The following is a 26,214-nucleotide window of genomic DNA, read 5'->3' as shown; positions in this document are numbered from 1 at the left end:
CAGCTCGACGTCGGTGGACAGAACGTCGGACTATAGTTTTGGGGAGTTACATATGGGACAAGGGGATTACCCTTGTACACCCCCCATTTTTGAGAGTGTATGTGGTGCTGCGACGACCCACATGCGCAAAACGAATACTAGGCGGCCCTTCCTTTCCCTACGATTTTTCGCGTGCTTCCGTTCACCTAGCAGGTTGCCCCCTCATCAGAGTTATGTCCCTCCAAAACGTGTTTTCTGAGGTTCCGGTGTTGTGATAGACAGCTGCACATTTGTCCCCGGGGCTTTTAAAAACGCCCGTATGGCAGCACATGACTCGTCGCTGTTCCTCCCCTGCCACCGAAAATTCTTGAGACGATCGTCTGGCATGGTGTGAGCGCCGACGCCGCTCCGATGGTCCCGTTGACAGGCGGCTTTTTCTTCGCGGCAGACTGAGCTCCCGACATCGTTATAAGAACGAGTAAATGTGCAGCGCAAACTACGGAACGTAAATAGGTTCAACAATTAAGAGCGTAAAGTATGTGCAAAGTGTACGTGAAATACAAAATCTTCGTAATTAAAACCATGTAAAATTGTTTCTGGAAATAATCACTTCGCTTTTGTTTTATTTGGAAATCCCATAACATGTGTCAAGCGGTGCCGACGAGAGTTCGATTCGCGAGCCTGTAAAGGAATTTCGAGAACCGAGTTAATTTAAACTGGCATTTAGGTCAAATGGCACTGAAGTTGCCATGTGGCACTGCCTCAATGACATTTGCGTTGAATGATCTTGCCTCAAATGGCATTTCAGGCACCGTCTGACAGAGGTATTATATTGGCCAGGAACGCTTTCCGTTCAACGCAGCTCCATAGCGATCTTGGCGCTGCTGTTCAAAACGACCCTTTCGAAGCTTTAGAGATTTGAAAGGACCGAAATGGCGATTGCCATGGCAACAGAGACTGATCAGCTATGCAATCACCTTGCGAAGTTCCGGTCGTCTGTACGTTGATATATGTTTGCGTCTTGTTAGCAGGAGGAGGAAGGCTACCTTCCCAGGATCAAGTGCCATTAGGATCCACTGCTCCTGGACGAATTCATGTTGGTATGAGAAATCTGAGATAACTGCCTCGGCATTAAGTGGTGTACGATGAGGCAGGGTACAGCCTGTATGAGGCACGAAATATCTGAATATGGAACGTCCTTGCAATATGAAGTGTCTTGTGATGAAACGTCCGGGGGTGAGGATATTTGTGCAAAATGTCCGCGATGAATTGTTCCGGATTAAAGTGCCTTGGTGTGAAGTGAGCGGGACCCCCCCCCCCCCATTTCCCCCTTTCCTCTTGTAAGTCACGCTGTTCGCTATTTAGTTAAAAAACAAATTGGACGTTATGAATGGAATCAATTTTGACAAGGTCATTTCCCATATGGCGTAAGGGAGTGTCAATGTTTATTCGATATTGTAGCTAGGATATCCAGAGGGCAACGTGATGGCAGGTCGAAAGTATTTTTCTACCGCTGAACGAAGAGTCATCTGGCTTAGAAGCGACCGAAATATAATCACGAAGATTACGCCGATTAAGCTGGAGCTGGTTCCCTGCTTGGGAGTCTACTTTGAAAGAAACACAACCTACGCAGTCGCGTTTTCATAGCTCTTGTCATTAATTCAAATTGTGGTGGAGGGCGACGCCCGCTCTCGAGAAAGTAGAAGAAGCGCACCGCTGAAGGCCCTGTGTAAATTGTTGGAAGTTTGAAAGGATGAACATACCGGACAGAACTTCTAACATTGTTGGAACAATCAGAATGTTTATTTATCTAAGTAGAAAGTAGCTGGAAGCTCACCAGGATTCGAGGTGCCAATATTTAACAATCAAATAAATACGTTTTAGATTAGTTTTGAAGATAGCCCTTTGATTATAAAACAAACATTAAAAAAGAGCTATGGTGCTTTCGAGCAAGGTGTCGCGCTATGTACATAGTAAATGTTTGTATAACTGTTGATAACCTTCTACGTTTGTATTCGTGGTGCTAGCAAGACAAAAAAAAAAAATCAGCCATAAGACCGTAACGGTGAAATATTTTTATTTTGCGACAACAACCTAAGCGTGTAAATTCGATATCCACATCTTTCCAAAAAAAATACGTGACTGCTGACATCGTGATCACGCTTATTGTGCCCCGCAGTGTATATCAACGGTTTGTGACTGAGATTACATCGAACGATCGGGATCGCTAACTGCCTATCAATGGGGATTCGCTAACGCCAAGGAGCTTTCTTTCATCTGTCATAATGTTAGATGGAGAACAACGTATTATTTGTTCCTTGCTTTTCACATGTTCAACACACCAAAAAAAGCAGCAGAAAGACTGGTAAGTTTAAGATATAGATAAACTGAAGCTTCAATCATTTTTACCGCCACCACCGTCGTTCGCTAGACTTTCAATGCTTGCTTACACCGCTGTCGACTACAAAGCTAAAAAGACAGATGTTAAAGTTCTAGTGCAGGACAGTAGTAGCAGTAAAAGATATTCAAAGTGTATCGAATAAGATCCATAGCGGTGAACGATTGTGGAAGATAGGTCGGGTAAAGAAGCATTTACTGAAACCCAAAGAAAAAAATCCAAAGTGAATCAAATAAAAAACAAAACAAAAAACAAATGCAACGTTACATAGATCAAATATTTTCAAGCGGACCCAGCTATATTCGTTACAAATATATGCAGCACTTATTTGGAAATAAGTGGTGGATAAATGGCGCACGCATCCGCTATCAGGTTTATAGTGTAGCTCTGTGGAATAGCAACAAACCTCGCAGCGCAAACCTTGACAGCAATATCGGCACGTGAACGAAGGAAATGACAATGCAGCAACTACATTTTAGGCCGCTTTTGAGCATGTAGGAAAAAGAGATCCAAGGCGTAACTGGAGCCTTCGGGAGTCCGACGGCAGCCGTCCAGGAGCCTTGCCGACAGCACTTTCTTCATGCGATCCTTGTCCTCCTCAGTAGTGCCAGTCTTCACGGTGACAAGGGGGAGAAGCAGGGCTGCGCGAGAAAGACGAGAAAACATTCCCAAACTTGCGGTCACCTTAAGTAGCAACACAACACAACCGTCAATGATTGGCTGCCAGGGGGCGCCTGCGAATTCTTGAGTGTCTATGGAATTTATGTCCGCTCACTATTCACCCTTAAGATGCCGCAGGAAGATGGTCACGAGGATGGAGGCGTTAGCCAATGTTGATCGACTGTGCAACGCTCCAGGGTAAGTGCACCAGCACTTAGAAGGGGTGTACAACTGGAGGATTTTACTTTTATATTGTTTAATCCGCTTTTTGGCTGGTGACCTCAGACCCAAGATAAGCTGAATGCCCTGCGATCTTGGCAGTGACAGAGCAGCAGTTGTGGTTTCAGCACAGACTCCTGTTCATCTGCTGGTGCATATGCAGTCGGGCATTCCATGCTAACAACAGGAACCACGCGCTGGGACGCCGCGACGACAGTGGCATCTGTGTTCGCTCAATTTAATGAACAATCTGTTTCATAACCAACATTTAAAAAAAAAAACGAAAAAAAAACGTTGTGTTTTGACGTCACGCTATACCGTCTCTCTACGAAACATTGTCAGAAAGAAGCTCTCGCCATAAAACACCGTAACAAAGACCCCTCCTTTGTTCGCAAACTTTACGGACTTACGCTACACTTTGCGGGAAGATGTAAGTTCAGCTAAACTTGGCGGACTGTGTTGTTTCACGCCGTATTATGATATCATGGTGTTGCGTCACGTGACGCTCTTTTTGTGTAACGCTAGTACAGTCCAACTCAAAACAAGCGTCTGCCTTCCGACGTTGTCTCGAGGAATAAGTTTAAGTATTACTTTTCCGTCGGCCCTTCATCGACTGAATGCAAGGACTGCCGCAACCCGTAGCTTTCTCCACGAGCACATACAACGTATGCTTGACCCTGTTACAGGAATACTACGACACACAGGTTATATAGCTAGTACACTAAATATCCTAGTAAGTCACGTGTTCCAGTAACTTTAGGCATGGTGTCATTACTAAGGTCATGCCTGGCTAAACAATTCCCCTTTAAGGGTGTACACGACGTTAGGGAATTTGGTGGAAATTAGGATAGCGATCAAGAAGAAATTTTTTTGAGCGAAAGACGTGCTTTCAGAATGCACTTGGAGAAGCAAGTAATGTTTTAAATTAGATTCCGAGAAAGTACCAAAATGGTTCGAATTAAAACCTACAGAAGGCATTTTGACCATCGGTTCAATTAAAACCAAATTAAAAGGCAAAGGAGCTTTTATAAAGAAGTTTCAGTCTCTCCAGGTAGCATTGGTCAAAGTGGCGATGAAGGCGAGTTGGATGATTCTTATACAGATTGCTGATAGAGCGCGCAATAAACAAGGACAGCAATGGGAAGTAGACAGGATAAGTTGTTCAGCCCTCATCCCGTATACTGCCCATCTCTTTACTCTTTTATTGCGTGATATATCGCCAGTAGGTAACTTTAGAACGGGTTGTTTTGGGAACGAACTCTCGAGCTTTTTAAAAATATTTCCACCTCTCGAGCGAAAAATTTGTGAAAGGTACAATCGGCTGCGGTATGTGCAGACCCAGCTTCGTGCTGACCGAAAGCAGTCAAATGCCGCATGAGGTGTTTCCAGCGTGGTAAGTTATGAAACTGACTGCCAGATTGCTGCAATCGCAAATCTGACAGTCCGTTTCAACTACATTTTTGGATTCACAGACGCCGGATTTTCTACATGGTTCTTGGGCGGCCCCGGCCTGCGCGGCGCAGGTCGAGCCCTTCTTTGCCTTAACCTGCACATAATAGCACTTGGCGACGTAGCATAATGGCACTTGGCGATTAACTTAGATTCCGCGAGACTTGTGTAGCAACCAGGTACGTCGGTAGAGGTTAAGTATACGCACATAAAACTTACAATGATCAGCTCGCTTGAGCGAAAACACACAAGAATAAAATGGCAGCCCGCTGGCTTCATAGACGGACGACGATTACTCCACGAAAGCAGAGAGACACTTGTTAATTGTTTTAAAGCGCAGCTCTTACGCGCTCGTTCCTTTGATTCGCGGCGTCGGCGTCGCCGTAACCGCGCGCGTTGCATTATGGGACGTCACAGACCTATACACCAATTCAATTCCCCGCTAAATTTAGCTATAAAACCGCAATTTAGCGGGGAAACTTTGGAAGGAAGGGAGGGTATGGAGGAGGAGGAGGAGAGGGGGAGGGAGAACACGGTCTTCAAATCCCTCCCCCTCCTTCCCCGTTCTCTTCCTCCTTTTATAGATAATATTATAAGAAATTACTAATATGCATATATGTATATATGTATACATGTATATATGTATGTGCGTATGTGTGTGTGCGTATGTGCGTGTGTGTGCGTGTGTGCGTGTGTGTGCGTGTGTGCGTGTGTGTGTGCGCGCGCGCACCGGGTTTTTTTCTTCTTTTTTTTAACTTAACAGATGTTTTAGAAAAGCCGCGAATGTAACACATATGCGGTTTGTGCAGGTGAGTTATAAGACCAGGGATACAGAGTGCAGGTGGCTGATCGGAGCAATCAGAAGGATAATTAAATAAAATTCGTTAATTAACTTTTTAATTACTGATAATAGACATATGGCTCCAATTAGCAAGTTGCTGAGTGTCATTGAAAACTTCTAAATGAACTCTTTTTAGAAGGATATGGGAGTACGAGATCTATATTTGTATATATATAGGTATTTCTACCTCAAATTTTTTAGCACGGTACATCGCAAAATCAAAATACCTCAAGAGCTGCGCTTTAATTTCACATTACAGAGATTTGTAAACGTCTTCCTAATTTTTGTTTTTACGAACAAAAGTATTTGCTTAGTTACTTCAAATTATTTGTTACCGAGTAGATCGTCATCGTTGCGGAAGTAGCTTCTTGTTGGGTAGACCTCGCAAGCGATCGTCGACATCCCGGCGTCCTCCACTAGACTTCTCACAGTTCTCTCGAGAGCGGACAAACTCGGAGGCGGCTCGCCACACCAGGTGTCTGCAAAAGTATCCCTTGGATCCTGCACATGAAATGAAATTAAACGGTTATGTTGATGCACATACCGATATATGATTTCTATCTGAGTGAATATCGGTCACATCTTAAAACTCGCAAACAATTTTACATTCGAATTCAAACGTCGGTTAGCAGCAGAGTGGAGAATACAAATCAATATTACTTAAATCATGATATTAATCATGATTTTAGTTGTTATTCAAATATGACAAGATTTACTCTAATTTAAATAGAACCTCTTCCGCAAATATAGTCCCGATAACATTCTGTCGTTTGCTGTCTGTCTACCGATTGATGCTTTCTATGTACGTTTGGTTTTATTTTTACAAATAAACCCTCCGCAAGCAGAATTTAAATAGAACTAAACACAAGAGAATGAAATGCTCTTCTAAAAAATTTTAACCTTGACCTTTATTACGACCTCACACTTCGTTGGTCGGTTACGAAGCTTTCTACTGCAACAAAATCAAAACGTAAAGTAAAGAAAGGAAAAATAGAAAAGCAATGTTTTACTGCACATAGCTCAGAACACAAACGAAAAATAAAATAAAATAAAAATAAAATGTTTTAGAATGAGACGGATGTCACCAATTAGACGTTGTTAATTAAACGTCTTTATTGTAATAGTAGGCCGGTTTCATTTGAAATCGAATAGGCTTGCTTAGGTGGGCATTTTGATTTGCATCCTGGATTGTAAATTATACCCCATTTCCGCAAGGAAAAAAACACATTTGAACTTTTGTTTACACCAAAAGAAGGTTTTTCTACGAAAGTTTTCAAGTGAAGAAACAAAAACGAAATACAGCATTTAGGCTGCTCGTTTTTCGTACCCAGTTCTGTCGGTTGTCATCAAAACGTGAAAAAAAGAACACTCCCAATTATCTCTCATATAAATGTATGATGCATAGCCTTTCATCCTTGAAATTAAACTGCTTTGGCGTCTTTGAAGACGGAGATAAAAAAAGTCAAACCTCGAATCTAAAACCTTCTGATGACATAGTTTTTCCCTCCTTTCTTACAATTTATCATACATTTTGCTTAGTATATACAATACGCATGTAGGCCTCTATATGTCCTATTGACTTGAACCACTTTAACTTAATTTATTTTCAGGGAATAATTTATATTACATGGTAAATTTCGTAATTTTTTTATACAACAATAATATGAAGTCCCTTTATTAAAAGTACAATTTGTAATTATTTATTAGTTTTCCAATTGTTTTAAAATATGTTAGCTTTTCGTGGGCATAATCAAACTTGCCCATTTTGCTCTGCTTTCTGTAGAAGTGTTGAGGCATAGATGCATGCACCTGAAGCGGCAGAGGGGTATTTTCGAGCTGTGCTCTTCTGCAAGTTTTTTGGCCTCTAAATGCTAAGGGCAGGGAGATGGAAGTGTTTGGGGTGTGAAGGGACAACGGAAAGTGGTAGTGGGGAGAGCGAGGAGAGTGTGCTACGCGCCCCCCTTAGGCACACTTGTCTGCCATTGCTCCGCTGTTTCAACGCCACAAGCTACGCATGCTTTTTTTTTTTTTTGTATGCGTCTGTTGGGGTAGGACATTTAAGTTCGGCTGCATATTTTTTCTATAGTTAGTTTATAGTATATATATACAGCGTGTTTCACGAAAGGTGAAGAAATTCGATATAGCGAAAACTACGAATCGCACCAAAAGAGGCTCGTTTCGGTCCGAGGCAAGGGGCCCATATTAAAAAAAATTATGAAATTTCGGGATAATTAAGATGTCAAAAATGTTTGCGTTATTAATTTTTGAAATATTAAATTTAAGGGCATGGTATCAATTAGAATCTTGCTGAGGATCATTGAAGAACTTTAAATCAACAATTGAAGAATGGTAGAAAGAACGCGCGGTATTTTATGGCTTTCTGAGAAACCGCGCAACTTCGAATGGTTTTTAAGTTTCGGTTTGCAATCGGAGCGTTTCTCGGAACGGACGGCACGGCGCCCCGTGGAGAAATAATGCAGCCAGCCTCTGCTGCGTTGCGCGAGGACAGCGCAGCAGAGGTTGGTTGCACTATTTCTCCACGGAGTGCGCTGCCATCGGTGTCGAGAAGCGCTCCGATTACAAACCAAAACTTAAAAACCCGTCAAAGTTGTGCGGTTTTTCAAAAAGCCGTAATAAATATAAATATATGCTGTTGCTTTTTTTTCATCACGTCTCAGTTTTAATGAGAATTTAAAGAGTGAAAGCGAGCTGGTTAAACGACCGTGTTTTTTTTTCCCGTCTCTTCTCAGGGTTTTCAACTATGTCCCTATCTACGTTGTTAAAAACATAAGACGATCTGAGACTGGCAGTCTTTGCGTTAAATCGATCCTTACAGCCCTCTGCTCGAGCTTTTAATGCGAGAGCATTTTTCAAGGGGCACTCACGCCCCAAAGGTCGCATCTTTTATATTTTTGTCTGAAATGATGCACGTTGCAGGTCTTCAATGTCCCTCTTTTGTTATCGTAAATTTGAAACCAACAGAATCAACCTCCTACAAAAAAATCGCACAACGCGAAAAAATTTTTTCCACGCTCGCGTCAGCCTTTTGACCACAAAATGTAGCGGAAAATTCGACGTCACGTGACCTATGCATCAATTCAGTTTCCCCGCTAAGTTCAGCGGGATATTTGATGTCACGGTCTATGCAGCAAGTCAGTTTCCCCGCTAAATTCAGCGGTGAAAATTGACGTCGCAACCTATGCACCAATTCAGTGTACCCGCTAAATTTTGCGGAAAAATTGACGTCATGAACCATGCACCAATTCAGTTTCCTTGCAGAATTTGGCGGGAAAATTGAGGTCCCGTGGACTGATATCACGGGACATAAACACAAATTCAGGTTCCCCGCTAAATTTAGCGGGCCCCATAACAAAAGGTGGTAAACATGACGAATGCTATCGCAAATCATAGACAAGAAGCCCTGGAGGCGATAATAATCAACCTTCCTCATCGTTGCAAAATAACGTGGCACCAAACTTAAATGCCCACGCAGCATCTGCCCGATCTGCCTTGCCCTAACATAGTGCGAGGGGTAGTGGTTCTTCTTTCGCGCCCGAAATAATTACTGTTCTGTTTACTAATATCCGAAGTGTCATGCGAAATCGCGATGATCTATGCTCTGCCATTGACTCCACCGGGGCTGATGTTGTAGTTTTGACAGAAACGTGGCTCTCTAGCAAAATTCATGATAACGAAATCCTAACTACTAACAAACGGTTCAAAATTTATCGCACTGATAGGGAAGCTCGCCAAGGCGGAGGTGTGTTGATTGCAGTCGCCGAACATATAGATTCCCTTCATTTGAATGTTGCAAGTGATCTCGAAACAGTCTTTGTTTGCCTTTCCGTGAATCACAAAAAAATATATCTTGGGTGCCTGTTACCGCCCTCCCTCAAGTGACGATAGCTTTCTGAACAAACTTCATGACGTAATCAGTACAGTGACTTTGCGATCTCCCACACCAAACGTCATCCTTCTGGGTGATTTTAACTATCCAAATATTGTGTGGTCGGCGGAAACAGCTTACTCAAGTCCTTTTTCGTCTGACAGTGACAAATTCCTCAATTTATGTTCGGACTACAGTTTCTCTCAGCTAGTGTCTCGCCCCACCAGAATTACGCCCTCCTGTGCCTCAGTGCTAGATCTTGTATTGTCAACCTTCGCCGACCTTGTTTCTCCTATTACCTATCTGCCTGGTTTTAGTGATCATTTATTGCTGCATTTCACCTTAAATATAACCACAAGTCATTCCCCGAAAATAGTTAAAACGATTCGTGATTACGGAAAAGCTAATTTTACGGCTATAAATATTGAATTGTGTGAATTTCTGAGTTATTTTGTGGAAAATTTTTTTGAACGGTCTGTAGATGAAAATTGGTGTCTGTTCCGAAACAAAGTGAACTATCTAATAAGCACATATATTCCTGTTCGCACATTATCATCCAAAAGTAATTCCCCTTGGTACAACACCAGACTTAAACGACTTTCAAATAAAAAGAAACGCCTCTTTCGTGTAGCCAAACTTTCAAAACAAGAGAGTCATTTTAACGCCTATCATTACGCCGAGCAGGAATATAAACGTGCAGTATTAGAAGTAAAACGCAATTTTTTTACTAACACGTTGCCCACAATTTTATCTAAAAATGTTCGCCACTTTTGGAACTTAATCAAACCTAATGATAACCACGGTGACCTGAAGCTTACAAACACAGATGGGGAACCAGTAGGCCATGATGAGTGTGCATCATTGCTAAACGATATATTTATTCAATCTTTTTCTTGCACCGATGTTTCTGTGTACCCCAACTTTAATTGCCCTGACTTTTTTCCAATGAATCCAATATTAATATCATACGACGGTATAGCTGCAATAATTAATAACCTGAAGCTCTCCTCTTCATCCGGTATTGACAATATTAACTCTAAATTCTTAAAGAACACGAAATCGTATTCATCAGCTATACTATCAATGATCTTTAAGCAATCATTGGAGGAAGGCTGCCTTCCCGAAGACTGGAAAGTTGGAAAGGTGACTCCAATTCATAAAAGTGGCAACCACTCCTCACCGAATAACTTCCGGCCAATTTCTCTAACATCCATTCCTTGTAAGATACTCGAACATATCATATATTCTAACCTCGCATGTTTCCTAGAATCGAATTCTTTTTTTCACCCTACTCAACACGGCTTCCGCAAATCATTTTCCTGCGAAACACAGCTTCTACTTTTCACTAATAAGCTTCGTTCTGTCCTTGACCGTGGCTCCCAGATAGACTGCGTTTTCCTTGATTTCTCTAAGGCCTTCGATAAAGTTTCCCACCGGCTACTCCTATTAAAACTTAGCAACCTCAATATTGATCCGAACGTGCTACGCTGGATAGAATCGTTTTTAACCAACCGTTCTCAATTTGTGCATGCCAATGGTACTAACTCTTCACTGACTCCCGTAGGATCTGGAGTTCCCCAGGGTTCTGTTTTAGGACCGCTACTTTTCCTCATCTACATTAATGATCTCTCTGAATGTGTCTCCTCTAATATTAGTTTATTTGCTGACGATTGTGTACTATATAGAGAAATAACAAATAACTCTGACACCTCTGTTCTCCAATCTGATCTTAACTCTGTATCTGACTGGTGCGACAAGTGGTTGATGCAACTCAATCTTAATAAATGTAAATCCATGAGAGTTTCCCGTCATACTAACATATGCTCGAATTACTACATTGACGACACTCCGCTGCAGTCTGTGTCCTCTTACAAATACTTAGGTGTTTACATAACTTCTGATCTTTCCTGGGTAACTCACACTAACTACGTAACTAACAACGCCAATCGCATGCTTGGATATCTCAAACGAAATTTTTCACAGTCACCAGTGTCACTAAAACTCCTTTTATATACTACTTTAGTACGTACTAAACTTGAATATGCATGTTCTATCTGGGACCCCGGTCATAATACTATCATTGAAACATTGGAATCGGTTCAAAATCGTGCAGCACGTTTCATACTCTGTAATTACCATCGTACATCCAGTGTTACTTCAATGAAAAATACCCTTGGTTTACCCACACTAATGAACCGTAGACGCATTTTTCGCCTCACTTTATTTCACAAGATCTACCATAATAACCCTTTCATGCGCCATGAACTTCTAACGCCACCTACTTATGTTTCATCCCGCGTAGATCACCAGTACAAAGTCGGTATCCCCAATTACAAAACTAACACTTATTATAACTCCTTCGTTCCTCGTACTAGCTCCGATTGGAATCGCCTTTCCGCTGACATAGCCTCCATAACCAATATTATTGATTTTAAAAATGCCTTGTTTGTTAGTTTTCATTAACCATTTTCTAGTTGTTATTACTGTTATAACATTGTGTAAATATTTTTGAAGTGTCTAAGCAAGCGTGCATTAATTACTGTATCATATTTCATGTATCAACAACTGTACCCTGTCACCTAATCCCCCCCCCCCCCACTCCCCTCTGTAATGCCCTTCGGGGCCTTGAGGGTAAATAAATAAATAAATAAATAAATAAATAAACCCACAATAGTGGTATCTGCAGCCATTTTTTTACATTCCAAGTAGTTTGTGTCCAGTTTTATAAATAGCAGCAGTTCGTATATTTGATGAAGTCTAGTTGCGATTGTCGGCAAAAAAACAAGATATATCAAAAAATGATTTTGCTTTTTTAAAAAAAAGCATCTCGACGTGAATCTGCCCATGTCAGCTTTGCCCCCTCACAGGGCTGCTGGGATGAGCTTGCAAACAGGATTTGGACAGGATTGCGTCGCACGCCATGATAAAACTGCGTGCTATACGAGTAACTTGAGCTCAAGTTTGTGCCAAAGTGTAGTTTTCAAGCGTGATATGATCAGCGACGTTAATAACGGAGTCCTTGGTGGCGGACTAAACACGACTCCACGGAGTTTCCAGTTGGTGTATAACACAAATTTGGAACATTCAGATTTAGAAAAGAGGTAAAACAACCTAGAACTCGTATTCAGTCGAAATGTTAATGAATAAGCTTGAGTTGAGCTAATTGTTGCGTGATGCTAAGATATGGCCAGCTTGGACTTAAAATGGGAATCCGTGAAAGTACAGAGATTGAAAAAAATACAAATATTTCCGTGAAAGTACAGAGATTAAAAAAAATACACAAATATTTTTGAAATACCAACTGTGGTTTAATTCCTCTTCCCCTCCCTGTGCCTCGACTATCTACATCTTTTTCTCTCTAAGAGCTCTGCATGCAATTTAGTTTAATATTACCCGCATTTCAGCGGGACCTAAAACACCGCCAATATTGTTTTACTTTTGTGCTTAGCTTGATGGAAGGCACGCTGCCGCATGTTGCTTCGTTTTCTTGGATGACCATAGTTTCAAGCATCTGTTGGGCATAAGTGCTTTTATTTCTTGCGAGGATAGAGGTACTGTTTAAAGCTGCAATGTATAATAGATAGGACAATGAGCGGGCAGATGACCTGTTGCATTTCCCTTGAAAGATGCTGCAGGCTGTCTTGTCCTATGATTTACGAGCCTGTCAATCTTCCCGATCTAACATTTGCTGCATGATAGGGGAATGTTATAATCTTAGTGACACACGGAGCATATCATGTCTTGTGAGAAATATTGCACATTTCCTTTGGGTTGGTATTGCAGTTTACTTTGAGGCATATATAATACGCCTAGTTTGGAGCAGATCACACGATTTTGATGTCCTGTCTCATGGTTATTTTTAATTGTCGGCTATGCAATGAATACGGGATTTTAATGTTATTTTTTGTTTAGTTTTGTTGTTCTGTGCTCCATTTTTGAGCAGATCTTTTTACACAGACAAGCCAGGAGATCAATCGGATACCCAGAATTAAGTAGGCGGGGAATTTTATTTTCAAGACTTTCCCAATATTGTGGTGAGAATATTTGTTTAAGGCCTATGAAGGAGTGGTGTCGGCAACACTTTGTTTTATAGTTTTGAAATATCTAGATGCAAATGGCAGAAATCTTTTCGTTTACCTTGGCTGGTACTTCCAACATACCTGTACCTCTTTGAATTCCAGTCTGAGGTCGAGGAAATTGATGGACCTAGTTACGGGTAGTTCACGTGTAAACAGCAATTCTGGGTAGCTTCCTTGAAAGCACTGTGGAACCTTTTCTTGAATCCACTCACACCAATAAAATAGAGCGCAAGATGCCCAAGAATATGAAGTAATGAAGTAGAACTTGAAAGGCGTTGTTTGTGTTTTAAATCATTTAGTCAGTCAACATTTTGGCCAGAGTCAGGCACACAGATATACATATATACAAGGAAAAATACGAATTTGAAAAAGGAGGGAATTAGCGGAGCGATACAGATCCTCCACTAATTTGCAGCTGAACTAAAAAAATGCACGTATGGTGCTCGGGAAATTCAAGTTCTGGCTCACCAAGCCAGCTCAGAAGGCATCCACCCAGACCCCAACAAAGTCCAAGTGGTCGCTGACTTCCCCATTTTCAGAACCACAAGAGACATCCGGGCTTTCCATGGACTCTGCACATACTTCCGGAAATTAATCCCTCGATTCTCGGATCTCGCCAGACCACTAAACGAGCTGCTTCAAAATAACACTACATTCCAATGGAGACCCTCCAAGGCGAAACGATTTCCTAAACCTTGAACGTGCACTCATTTGCGTCCTAATACATGCCCCTTCGTACCTGGCGTTGACACGGAAGTCCGAACGGATACTAGTAGACATGGCATCGGGGCTGTTCTGGCACAAAACGTAAATAGACACCCACGCGTCATTGTATAAGCTAGTTGAGCTCTAGGTAAGTTAGAGAGAAATTGCTGTACTTCAGAGGGTGAATGTCTATCACTCATTTGGGTTATATCGAGATTCAAACCTTATATTTATAGCACCCCCTTAAAAGTTGTTACAGACCACCACGCCCTATGCTGGCTTGCCGGTTTTAAATAACCACCTCGCCGCTTTGTACGCTGGTCGCTAAAAACTCAGGACTACTTTAGCGATGTTTTCTAGTCGGAAAGGTGTAGCCTTGGTGCCGGTGCGCTGTCCCGTCGTCCTCTGCCAGTGACATTTCAGATCCCACTCCAAGTGACCACAATTCTTCCATCGCTCTGATTAACAACGTCGACATCGCAGCGGCTCAAGCGTCCGATCGGAATATTCGGCTACCAATGCGATGCTTGATGGGGCTTCCTGGATCTCTCACGCGGCACACTCATTAGCGCGGTCGTCTCCTTACGCTTCATGACGGTGTGCTCTATAGACGGAACTATAAGCCACATGAGCGGCCCTGGGTGCTCGTTTTAATGCGAAAGCTTTAACTGTACCATGGAGCGAACCGACGTCATCAGCTTTGAAACCACGCCGAACATTGGCCAAACGGCACCTAAAACCTCCTTTCCCAAGTGAAGGCGATTTCTGATGGATTATGCTACCATTTGCAGGCGCGCGCCATCGAGGAATGAGGCTCCACTCCCATCAGCCCTCGTGCGGCGTAATTAAAGAAAGAAAGAAAAAAACAGCAGAGCAGCCTTTTTCATGGCGGCGTATAGTGCAAGCAGCGTCCCCGCCACCAGTAAGAGGAGGGAGCGGTAGAGGCAAAGCCAGAGCCGGTCCGGCCAAACTCCCCAGTAGCCGCACGGCCGAGCCTCAGCGGGGCGCGGGCACTTCACGAAAGTGTGCGCTCAGCCGTCCACCGGCGACACGCGGCAGTCCGCGCTACTACGCCGCAGACAAACTTATTGAGCGGGAGAACGACATTCATGCTTTCGCATTAACAAGTCATTAAACAAATGCTTAGGTGTCCTCAATTTTTTTTTTTTTTTTGGAACCTCCAAAAAGACCTTGTTTATGCGCACCACAATGACCTATACCGACGGATATCTTGGTTTCGTAAAGGCATACATCCACGTGTGTTCAAATCACTTCTTGAACGGCATGTACCGCACCATCAACAGGTACATTCGCACCTGTCACTAATGTCTATGAATCGATTTTCTTGGCTTATTTTTTTTTTGTCTACAAACAACAACCGGTTCATAATTGTCAACGTAGACTATTTCCCCAGATACGTCGAAATGGTCTGGGTTGCAGCCGCCACAGCCAAAGAAGTTGGAAATTTGTTTTTGCGGAACATTCTCCTCCTGCACGGTGCACCCCCGGTCATAATAAGCGGTTGGGGCATTTCTTTTATGGTTAAGCTCCTCGATGAACTTTTGCGTCTGGATAATACAGTTCATAAATTGAGCAGAGCTTATCATCTCCACAACAATCGACTAACGGAACACCTCAACCAGACTTTACCAGATATTATGTCAATGAATGTCGCAGAAAACCATACGAACTGGACCCTGTGGGAGCCGAGGGTAAAAGACGAGGCAGAAAGCACGTGAATTTGCGGCCGGCAGAGAAGACACGAGCTGGCGCGAGACAGTGTGTGCTGAGCGAGGCTGGAGCTGGACAAGGAACGTCGAAGCCAAGCTGCCTGGCGCGGCCCATGGCGAACCCCGGAGCGGTCCACCAGCGAGGTCTCGAGCAAGACCGGTGGAAACGGCGAGCCCTGGCCATATGACCTGGGCTACGACGATCCCAGGGTAGTTCCGCAGCGAGACTCGGGCATTGATAGCCCGGGACAGCCAGCCTACGCAGTGCTGGCGTGGGAAGGGCGATCCCCAGGCCTGTACACGAACTCCGACTGTAAACTCTGATCGACGGGCGACAACAAGGGTCGGCGTGCCTGGACTGGAGGCTCTAGACGACGGGCAACCGGGAGGTACACTAAACCCATTTTCTGTCTTCTTGTGGTGTTATGTCACTCCCTGGGTGACGGACGGAGTGCTTACCGATCGGGCGGCGATTATTAGTAGAGGAACTTTCATAGAGAACCCCACAACCCGTATAGTTCCACGTGTGACCTTTCCTTACAACACCGAGCGTCGATCAACGACAGGCTTCTCGCGGTATTACTCGCTGTTTGCCCGTTACGCTCTTACCACTCTTGAGACGATTTTACCCTCCATCTATGAACCTAACACGTCGTGTGCTTCAGAGTACATCTGCCGCGCGGAGCATGCTCGACAGCTCACGCGTTTTCAAACACTATGATGCCAGAAGCAACAACAGCTCCGTTTCGCACAGACTCGTGGCGCAGCATCCTACAACGTCGGGGACGAAGTTATTCTCGCCACTCCACTCCGTAGGCGTGGTAAATGTGAAACACTTTTCCAAAGACACGCTGGCCCGTTTCGCTTACTCCGCCATCTCTCTACTGAGAGCTACGAATTGAAACCAGTAGCACCATCTAGAGATAGCCGCACGAAGTCACGTGACATTGTGCATGTTTTCCGCGTAAAACCCTGTCACGCACCTTGCAACTGAAGACACCAAGGCCGGTGGACCTGCCCTGTACCCGGCGGCGGGAAGTATTAGGGAGAAGACGAAGCAGAAAAATGAGGGCCAAACTGCGCTGCCTTCAGTCTGAAGAGACTCGCTCGCAGGTTATGAGCTCTTCACGCAACCCAGCATTACCCAACAAGACAAAAGCGACCCGTTCACGCAGCTTCGCGGCGACACTCTGTGACGCCACGTTGTAAAATGTTAACCCACCTGACCCACGATACATGAGATTTCCGGCGGCAGCCTGGAATTACTTGCTACCAAAAAGAAGCTAATCATAGCTGTCTAAAACAATCTGTCGATGAAATAGCGTGTCAATGAAACGATCTGTCGACGTAACGTTGTTCAACGAACTGACTGCCACCGCCATTGACCGACGTTAGCCGGTAGAATTTAGGGGAAATATTTTTCCGGCTGCCGGGAAGATAGACACTACAGCCTAGAAGTACCTGGGTTCTTGTTCGCCTTGCAGTTTTCTGAGCTGTAAAAAATCTTAGTAGAACCTCTTCACATTTCGCAGATCGCTTGCCCGTTCGTACGTGTCTACGGAACCGGTTCTGGGATTTTAAAACAATATATTTTTTCCTGCCTTATTGCAAACAATTGTGCGAGTACGCATTTTTGCAGGATTTCGCTATGTTTAAATATATTAATCAGGTTTAGGACGTATTGAATAGGTTTTAAATATTTAACCTTTCAGACGGTGCCCATGAAGGGCGAACAAAATATTTGGCTGAATATTCAAAGGGCACGTTCAAATGTGTGGTCACGTGCCAGGTCGAAAGGGCGCCCGTATCAAACGGGTTTGATATGCTAAGCGGTCGACCCGTTAAATTCACACGGGTCGACCGGTCCCCCAGTCAGATTAATGACAAATTGTTTTCATCAGTAGGCTACATATCCCAAAAATATACACTCACCGTGGGTGTGCCTCAAAGAGCCATGCTCTCTCCCATTTTTTTATTTTGGCCCTAAGATACCCAACGCACGCTATTGCAACCATCCCCGACCCACAACACAATTTATAGGCAAACGACATAGCCATCTGGAGATATACAAGCTGAACGGCGGAACAGGAACAGACCATACGGGCAGGCCTCAATACCATACAACCAGTACGTTCAGACTATACTCCTCACCTGCTCACCCGACAAGTCCGAGTATGTCGTTTTTACCAATAATACAGGCAAGAAAACCGAAACATATAAAGACCTCATGCACCTCCACATAGATGGCAGACCCATCCCACGAAAGCAAACCGTTAAAGTTTTCAGCTTTTATCTCTAACAGAATGGGAAAACAAATGCACGAATTGGACGCATCATACACCAAATTAACCAGATGCACAACATACCCAGGCGCCTTAGGAGACAAAGTGGAGACCTCAGGGAGGATGAGCTCCGCAAGACCATCGAGGCGCTCGTCTACACAAGAGTCATGTGTCACCTCCCATATATTAAGCTAACTCGTACCCAAACAATTAAGCTGGAAACCGTAGTTTGTAAATGCACGCGACGGGCCCTAGAAGTCCCTCGATTTGCGTATGTACATCTAATCACAGACACAGGTCTCATTCACTCACTAGATCATCGCATCGCTACACACGAACATGCATAACACCAACGATTAAGGCCCTGTGACACCGAGGCAACAGTCGGACAACTCTATCCGGGAACACGAGGAAATCGTGTCACCGGCGGCTTTGAAGAATCGCGACAACAACAACAGTCGGGCAACATATTTTGGGAACTGCGTGTTTCCCGTCTCCCTATCTAGGCCTAGCACACGCAGGCCGTGGGAGCGTTATGGCGACGGCATCCCAGATACGGGGGCGAGGCCGCATTTCTCGAAGAGGGCGTGTCTAGCCTCGCCCTTTTATTTATTTATTTATTTATTTATTGAAAGTACCCTCAGGGTCCGAAGGCATTACAGAGCGGGAGAGCACATACATGAAACAAAGATAGTAATATAGTAACAAGTCAACAATACTAAATATACAACAAACAAATAATAATAATAATAATAGGTCATGGGTCACTGCTAAAATAGCTAGTGATGGAATTTCTAAACAAGTTAGTATTAGTTAGAGTAGCAATCAAACCGGGGAGGTGGTTCCATTCCTCGGCTGTGCGGGGTAAAAACGAAGATTGAAATGTTATGGTAAACGAACTTGGAACTCCAACTTTATGCTGATGGTCAAGACGGGATGAAATGTAAAAGGGGGGAGTAATCATCCGATTGCGTAGGAGGGAATTATGAAAATACATTTTATGAAATAGACATAGGCGTGAAATTTTACGTCGCAAGGAGAGAAGTGGTAAACATAAACTATTTTTCATTGATGTGACACTAGCAGTACGATGGTAGTTGGAAAGAATGAAACGGGCTGACCTATTCTGAATGGATTCCAATGCAGTGATTAGAGTATCGTGACCGGGATCCCAGATGGAGGCTGCATATTCTAATTTAGGCCTGATTAATGTTTTGTAGAGGATCAATTTTAGTGAAATAGGTGCCAATGAAAAGTTGCGTTTTAAGTAGCCCAACATGGAGTTAGCACGGGTAGTAACATACTGAATGTGGGGTTTCCATGAAAGGTTATTTGTTAAGTGAACACCAAGGTACTTGTACGTTGCCACTTGCTCCAAAAGGTTACCATCTAGGTGGTAACAGGGACTGTTGTTAGGCTTGCGGGACACTCTCATCTGTTGACATTTACTAGTGTTTAGTTTCATTAGCCATAATTCACACCAACGAGAGACAGAGTTAATATCAGACTGAAGTGTAGACAGGTCAGAATCGTGACAGATTTCACGGTAAATTACACAGTCATCGGCAAAGAGACAAACGAATGAAGACACATTAATGGGAAGATCGTTAATATAGATTAAAAATAGTAGTGGGCCTAAAACCGACCCTTGAGGAACTCCAGAATTCACAGACACAGGAGGAGAATTTTCGTTGTTAATTGTTACAAATTGTGAACGGTTATTTAGAAAAGACCGAATCCATGCGAGAACGTTAGGGTCAATGTTAAGTTTTGAAAGTTTTAACAGTAATAGCTCGTGACACACCTTATCGAATGCCTTGGCGAAATCTAAGAAAATGCAGTCCACCTGGGAGCCTCGGTCAAGAATAGAATGAATGTCATGAGTGAAGGATAGGAGCTGAGTATCACAAGATAATGATTTACGAAATCCGTGCTGTGCTTCGGTGAAAAAATTATTCGACTCTAGGAAATGTACGAGTTGGGAAAAGATAACGTGTTCCAGAAGTTTACGTGGTATGCTGGTTAATGAGATGGGACGATAATTGTTAGGGGAATACTTATCGCCACCTTTCGGAATAGGAACCACCTTCCCCACGCGCCAATCACAAGGTAAAATACCATCTTGCAGCGACTGTTCAAACAATTTTGAGAGAATAAGAGATGAGTATAGTTTAGTGTTTTTTAAAAACTTGGAATTAATTCCGTCCACTCCTGATGAGGATGATAACTTCAGTTCATCTATAATTTTTGCAATACCAGCAGAATCAACAAAGATAGAATCCATTGGCAGATAACAGGAACAGCTCATCGAAGGGTAAGTTATGTTGTGAATATCGGACAAAGATTCCATAAATATACTATTTAAGACATTAGCACATTCGTCACTGGGCACGCTGTCACCACTAGAAGTTGTAAGAGAAATTGAAAAACGGTCCTTTTTGTAAACAGTATTCCAAAATTTAATGGGGTTATTTACCAACATGTCTGGAAGACTATGTGTGAAAAAGTGAGATTTAGCGCCTTGAATCGCTCTTTTGTACACTTCTACAGAATTGTGATATGCGGCCCAGCGACGCTCACACTGGGAAAACTTGGCCGCACGGTACAAGCGCTTTTTCTTATTTGACAGTCTCTTCAGGGCTTTCGTGAACCAAGGTGACTGATTATTTCCAAGTATATTTCGGAGCGGCACGTATTTGTTGATAAGGGAGATTACCTTATCTTTATACAAATTCCAGTTTTCGTCAACCGAGCGCCCCGAAAAGTCTGTCAAATACTGGTCAAAGAAAACCGCAAGATCATTGTTGATCTGATCAAAATTCGCTCTACTGTAATCGCGTATTTTCTTTCGTTGGTCAGTCGGCCTAGATACCGACGTTTTGAAATGAAAATGTAACATAGAGTGATCACTGATCCCTTGAATATAAGTTATGTCACTTGCATGTTCAGGGTGAGTAGCCAATATTAGATCTAAAACACTTGCTGTGGTCGGAGACACTCTGGTGGGATGAAGAACTAATTGCGACAGGTTAAAATCGAGACACAAGTTAATGAACGAATTACACTCTGTAGTGAATACATTCATACAATGAACGTCATCTGACCATGATATAGCGGGAAAATTGAAGTCAATCAGAAGGAAGATGGGTGCGCTGGGATACCGCATCACTATTCTGTTAATGGCGTTATGCAAAGTCTCAACAAATGACGACGAAGATGAGGGTGGCCGATAACATACTCCCATGATCCACTTCTTATGGTTCAAAACAAGGCCGACCCAGGTTAGTTCTATATCGCACGCAATGTTTAATGAAAAAGATTTAATATGGTCAGCAATTGCAATCAGGACGCCACCGCCACACCTGTCCTGTCTATCGTTCCGATACATATTGAACTTTTTTGAACCATCAAACAGTTCACTGTTCCGTATCCTCCCAGAAAGCCATGTTTCGGTTAGAACAACAACATCAGCATCGGTAGTATCCATGATGGAACACAATTCATCACGTTTTCTTTATTACACTTCTTATGTTAGTAAACAAAACAGAGACGCCGGAAAACTGTGACAGCCTAGCTCTACCCCTCGACAAATTCTACGTTGGCGAGCGCGCCTCAGCGGAATCTTGAGTAAGAGATGACTGTGTCTGGGAAATTATCGGCTGTGCGGGAGAGACAATAGGCAAACTAGAAGGACCTAGCTCGTAGACTTCGCCATTTGTCGAGTTGAAAGCGTAACACCGGTTGTTAATGTGCAGCTTGTTGTGCCTAAGCTTAAACGTTCCTCCGTTAGATTTACCAAATTCTAACAGTCTTTTTCTCGCATTACGCGTAGCAAGCGAAAAGTCTTCGCTAACCGCAATACGGTGCGTTTTTAATGCTTGTCTTGCCATCAGGATCTGGTCCCGCAGTTTAAATGACCAAAATTTTATAATTATAGGTCGGCATTTTTCGTGATAGAATCTTCCGAGACGATGAGCCCGAACAATAGAGTCGCCCGTAACTGGCATGCCAAGGGACGTTCGAAAAACGCTCAACATTCTTTCTTCCGTCTGGGCCCAAGTTAAATTGGGTGAATGTGCCTCCGCCGCACCCTTCGGAAATGATTGTGGACGCGGCCCATCTGCGGGATAAGCCACACTACCTATCCCGGTCGCGTTCGCTTTCCGCTGGATAGATAAGCGGCCCGCAAACGGCGGCCGGGACTCTCGTTTTGGGGGAAGCTCTCGTCGTGAGCCTCTTTCTTTTTGTGCTTCCACCTTGTCCCACGAATCTGCCTAATACAGCAGCGGGGGCACCTTCCAGGTGAATCGGTCTAATACAACAGCGCCGACACATTACCGTTCCTTTTATATATTAGTTTTGCCGACGGGCACAGCGTGGTGGCACAGAAGCCAAATAAACCCGTTTCTTCAGTATCTGTGTTTCAGAGTGATTCCTCTCTTCCAAGCCCACGGCAGCCTTCGGACGGACCCGGCCGTAGCAGTCCTCAACATCCAGATACGGAGTGGGATCGACCTCGTGGTGCAGTAAGGTAAGTCAAACCCCACATGCTACCCGGCAACCGTGATGGCCGATTTGTTGTGTGACCACCCTGTCACACCACGCTGACGGCGGGGACAACGCGGGGAACGCTCCGCCATCTTGATTGTTTACCTGTGTTCGTGTGTGGCGTAGCGCCGCTGGAAATGTGACTCTACAAAGTGCTACTGCGTCCGAAGGGCCGGAAATTACCACGGGACGACATCAACCAGTGACTGTGATTAGAAAACTTGGCACGGGGAGCATTTTACACCCTTCATTTATCAACATATTCTTCATTCGCTGACAAGGCGGATAGCCCTAATCAAGGAAAGTGAGATCGCTGATATACGTTTGGGGATTTCCGCCACCGTATGAAGTGTTTCTGTCCGGTTCTTTCTTTCCTGCAATTCCCAATTCTACTGTAAAAATGAGTTTGTACCGGCAGCACTCGAAAGCGCCTTTTTTAGCATGATGTCGAGCTGAACTGAAAGTGCTTAAACACGGCGACACCGACACGTTCGGCCTGCATAACAATCGGTGAAAGGAATATTTCTCAACGCTGTCTATTTTCCCACCGCCTGTTATGTGATCAATTCATTCCCCAAAACGCACCTGGAGATTTTTTAAACAAATCAGGTGTCTTGTAGCGACTGTTTCCAAGTCCCAGGCGATTATTTTTTATACTTGTTCAGCGGGTGAGTAGGCATGCCTTTTTATTTCACTTGCAGTAATATGAGCTAGTCTCTCAGCAAATCTAATTTCAACACTACTCTGAAAGTTCACGGCCATAGCCGCGACCATATCGAGAATAATCGCTTTCCGTAATCACGCAGAAGAAACGTTCGTCAAATTATTTTAGCTGCACGCCAGCCTGAATTACCATTAAATAACTTTTTCCAAGCCTTCATTTAAGCAATACGTTATTAATAGGGAAATAGCTCTGCCGTCGAAGCTATGTGTGGTGTCGTGCTGCCGCTCCGAAATTCGCTGAGCCAGTGATCAAGGCAGCACGTTTTGTCCAACACTAGTTGCTGATGTATTTTATGCCGAAAGCTGTCATACCGAGGCAGCATTTTCGTTGCCGTCCATGTTGTACTACTGTTGCCGCGATGTGACAAGTTTGTCAGACAACATGGAGATCAGGCAACAAATTGCCCGACTATTGAACAACGTGTTGTGTTGCTGTTCTCATCGTGTTGTCTCAGTGTGACAGGGCCTTTGGTAACTTCGCAACACGGGCGCTAGATTCTCGCTCATCAACAATACAACACATCCAGACTTTCGCCCCTCCCACACCCGCCCCCACCCTGGGACTCGCTCCCACGCACAACAGTCCTCTCTGTTCCACGGAACATGCTTCCTGTTTCTGATTTACATAAATGACATAATTGAAAACGTTAATGTAAAATCCGTCTTTTTGCTGACGATTGAATACTCTACTGACTAATCAACAACGAACAGTATCAAATCAACTTTAACAATGCACTTCAACATATTATACAATGGTGTCACGACTGGCAGATATTAAATTTAGATAAAACTGTATATATGACCATAAATGACAAAAGCCACCCAAATCGTTTTCGTATCACATAAACAATAACCTCTGGCGAAAGTCAAAAAGTACAAGCACCTTGGCTTGCATAAAGGTTATGACCTCCGTTGGAACTTGTACATTGACACTGTAACTCAAACAGCGTTAAACAAATTTAATTTTCTAGAAAGAACCTTAAAAAGTGGATGAACTGAGGCAAAATTTTTAGCCTTACAAAACACTAGTACGCCCTATGGTCGAGTACGCCAACGTCGTCTGGATCTCATACACGGCCTCTGGTGTTAGCAAGTTAGAAAGAGGAAGAATGGCAGCAAGGTTTATATGTAACACATATAGTTCGCATGATCCTCCCTCCGATCTATGTAAGCAATTGGACCTCTTGTCACTAGAAAAAAGGAAAAACATTGCAACGCTCAAGTTTCTATATGATTTAGCTAACACCAACTTCAACATTGCTACAGAAAATTATCTAACCCGTACTAATAAACGGCTAATAAGATGTAAACTTTACGAAGACCTATCAACCCACAATTATCGCTTCAAATATTCATTTTTGCCCAGAGGTATCAACGGTTGGAATCACTTGCCGCGAAACATTGTACATTCCACTAGTGTAGGACATTTTCTTATTAACTATGAAGCGCACCTGTCGACATAGGCTTGCATAAAATTATCTGCAAACGTGTAATAAAAAAATATTTCTGTATGATGTACCACCCTACAAAAATCTCGAATGGGGGTTGTAGTTTTATTGTAAACAAAATAAATGAATAAATATACAACGAACCCTGCCGTGAGGCTCATACCCGCCGGGTACTCTCACGCATCCTATCATAGACACATGTGAGCTACACGGACGCGAGCCACAACACCCACCAGGAGCAGAACTGCAGCGATCAGAACCCGATCATCTTCGTCCCATGAACACGAAGGAGTCCCCTCCCCAACGGCCGTAGAAATACTCGCCCTCGCCGAGGCCATCACAAAACATACCCAGTCAACCGATACAATTTTTATCCGCACAGACATCCAGGGAGAGTGCCGCTGCTCTCGAAACAATGACCTACATCTCCATATACACTCCATACTACAGGGTGAAACCAGGAGACGCCAGGCTCTTTAAATCAACCGGAAAATTCGGTTTCTTAACCTATCGCGCTACGACTTTGTGCAGCGTTGCCCACAGATGGTGCTTTTGTTTTTTGTAAAATTTGCAAAGAGCGAACTTGCCTGAGGAAAAACTAAAGAAAGAAAAAGGCTTAGCTCCTATGGAAACGCAGCGACGCCACTGGTCTGCAAACAACACGGCGCCGTTTCGCACCGGAGACAAGAGATGGCGCAACAAATCTTTTCGACTCAAAAACGGCGCGCGTTCCGCAAGCGGCTACAGTCGCAGAAACAAAAAAGACAGCCACGGTAACAGCAAGGAACTGCAGTTCCTTGTCTGCAAAAGGGCCGGCTCTCGGCGTCGTCTGCTCGTTCGTTGGCGGCAGTTGGCGTCGCGACCGCTTGCGCCATCTCTTGTCTCCCGTGCGAAACGGCGCCGTCTTGTTTGCAGACCGGTGGCGTCGCTGCGTTTCCATAGGAGCTAAGCCTTTTTCTTTCTTTAGTTTTTCCTCAGGTAAGTTCGCTCTTCGCAAATTTTACAAAAAAAGAATGCACCATCTGTGGGCAACGCTGCACAAAGTCGTAGCGCGATAGGTTAAGAAACCGAATTTTCCGGTTGATTTAAAGAGCCTGGCGTCTCCTTGTTTCACTCTGCACAAAGACACTTCACGCAGACCTGCACCTACACACCAATATAGAATGGTAACCGGGTCATGAGGGCCTGGGAGGAAATCTAAAAGTGCACAAGCTGTCACGAGCTAATTCTAATCCACGACCTCCCACCCTCTAGTCCGAACCCTATG

At 43.8% G+C, this 26,214-nt stretch overlaps 1 protein-coding gene across 3 annotated transcripts in view; it reads right to left on the bottom strand.

Annotated features, from left to right (window-relative positions):
• The window catches only part of LOC8042186 (juvenile hormone acid O-methyltransferase), a 69,934-nt gene that overhangs the window by 24,588 nt on the left and 19,132 nt on the right, over nucleotides 1-26,214 (bottom strand). Inside the window, exons 2-3 of one of the 3 annotated variants that reach the window (XM_002415302.4) lie at nucleotides 5,882-6,047; nucleotides 2,040-3,018 (exon numbers count right to left, since the gene is read on the bottom strand). The exons of 1 other annotated variant lie outside the window; for it this stretch is intronic. In XM_002415302.4, coding sequence (XP_002415347.3) covers nucleotides 2,846-3,018; nucleotides 5,882-6,047 — 339 coding nt within the window. In that variant the 3' untranslated portion in view covers nucleotides 2,040-2,845. Of the gene's footprint in view, nucleotides 1-2,039; nucleotides 3,019-5,864; nucleotides 6,048-26,214 lie in introns of those variants that run through there. One more of the 3 variants, XM_029994871.3, reaches the window with a different exon arrangement.

The sequence above is a fragment of the Ixodes scapularis genome, unplaced genomic scaffold (genome assembly GCF_016920785.2).
Source record: "Ixodes scapularis isolate PalLabHiFi unplaced genomic scaffold, ASM1692078v2 PGA_scaffold3__209_contigs__length_174095766, whole genome shotgun sequence".
Taxonomy (NCBI): domain Eukaryota; kingdom Metazoa; phylum Arthropoda; class Arachnida; order Ixodida; family Ixodidae; genus Ixodes; species Ixodes scapularis.
Note: the sequence above shows the minus strand (reverse complement) of the source record. Positions and strands in the feature narration are given on the sequence as shown.